Consider the following 1,062-nt stretch of genomic DNA (forward strand, 5'->3'; position numbering starts at 1 on the left):
ATAGTTGGTTAGTGGCTGCTCCGGTAGTACTGGTGTTTGCACCTATTGGCGGGTGGGTTATGTCCAAAGCTAACCCCAAAGCACTATTGCTTTTTATTAAAATTGTATTGTTTGCCGAAGCCAGTTCAACATTGTTTTTCTCGGAACTCTCATTTACTCAGGCGATGTTACTATTGGCGATACTGGTAGTGTCTTTTAGTTATTTCTTGAAAAATTTCAATCTTGTGTTCAGAGAAAAGAATGCCTGAATTGTGTTTGACTAATATGTGTTTGGCCGGACAAGCAACCAGATTAGAGAGCGATAATTTTATCCTTTCACATGGCGAATTTCATTTTCCTGATATTCATGGGGCCAGGGTTTATGGCTGTAATTTTGCCGTGGATAATTATCATGACGGCTTGTTTCAGAATTTAAACATTCACCTTCCTGAGCATTTGTTAAACGCGGTGAATAAAAGGAAAGCTGAATTTCTGGCTGGACGGTTTTGTGCCGCTAATGCGATGCAATTGCTCGGAATAGACAATCGAACGGTTGAAGTTGGCGAGAATCGCTGCCCCAGATGGCCGGAAACCATGACTGGCGCTATTACTCATACTGATACTTCAGCGAAGTGTATTGTCGCACAATCAGCCTGGTCAGATGTAGGTATTGATGAAGAGGTTTGGTTGTCATCTGATGTTGCCGAACAAATATGTCATCAAATTCTGAATGCCAGGGAAATTGAAATTTTGCGAAATACTGATTTGTCATTTGAAAAAGCCGTCACTATGGTGTTTTCTGCCAAAGAGACCTTATTCAAAGCATTTTATCGACTTATCTGCGAGTATTTTGGTTTTGAAGCTTTTGTGTTGGTGACTGAAGAGTTGGATAAAAAAAGTGGCGTATTAAGGTTTTATCCAGATAGTACCATGGCTCAACGACTTAATTTAACAACACCGGTTGCGGTTAATTATATAACTCAGTCAGACGGTATTTTGACCTACTACTTACCTGATGTTAGTCAAGACAAATGACTGGAAACTAGCGGTTAAATCGTTATCTGTAACAGCCTGTTTGAGTAA

At 40.0% G+C, this 1,062-nt stretch overlaps 1 protein-coding gene across 1 annotated transcript; it reads left to right on the plus strand.

The window, feature by feature from the left end:
• Window positions 1-240: 240 nt before the first annotated feature.
• On the plus strand, window positions 241-1,014 carry TRIADDRAFT_63053 (uncharacterized protein; the record flags this gene model as incomplete). Its single annotated transcript, XM_002119051.1, has 1 exon — window positions 241-1,014. One exon carries the CDS (start codon window positions 241-243, stop codon window positions 1,012-1,014), a length of 774 nt encoding a protein of 257 aa, XP_002119087.1.
• Between the last annotated feature and the right edge of the window lie 48 nt (window positions 1,015-1,062).

The sequence above is a fragment of the Trichoplax adhaerens genome, genomic scaffold, assembly GCF_000150275.1.
Source record: "Trichoplax adhaerens TRIADscaffold_4426 genomic scaffold, whole genome shotgun sequence".
NCBI lineage: Eukaryota > Metazoa > Placozoa > Uniplacotomia > Trichoplacea > Trichoplacidae > Trichoplax > Trichoplax adhaerens.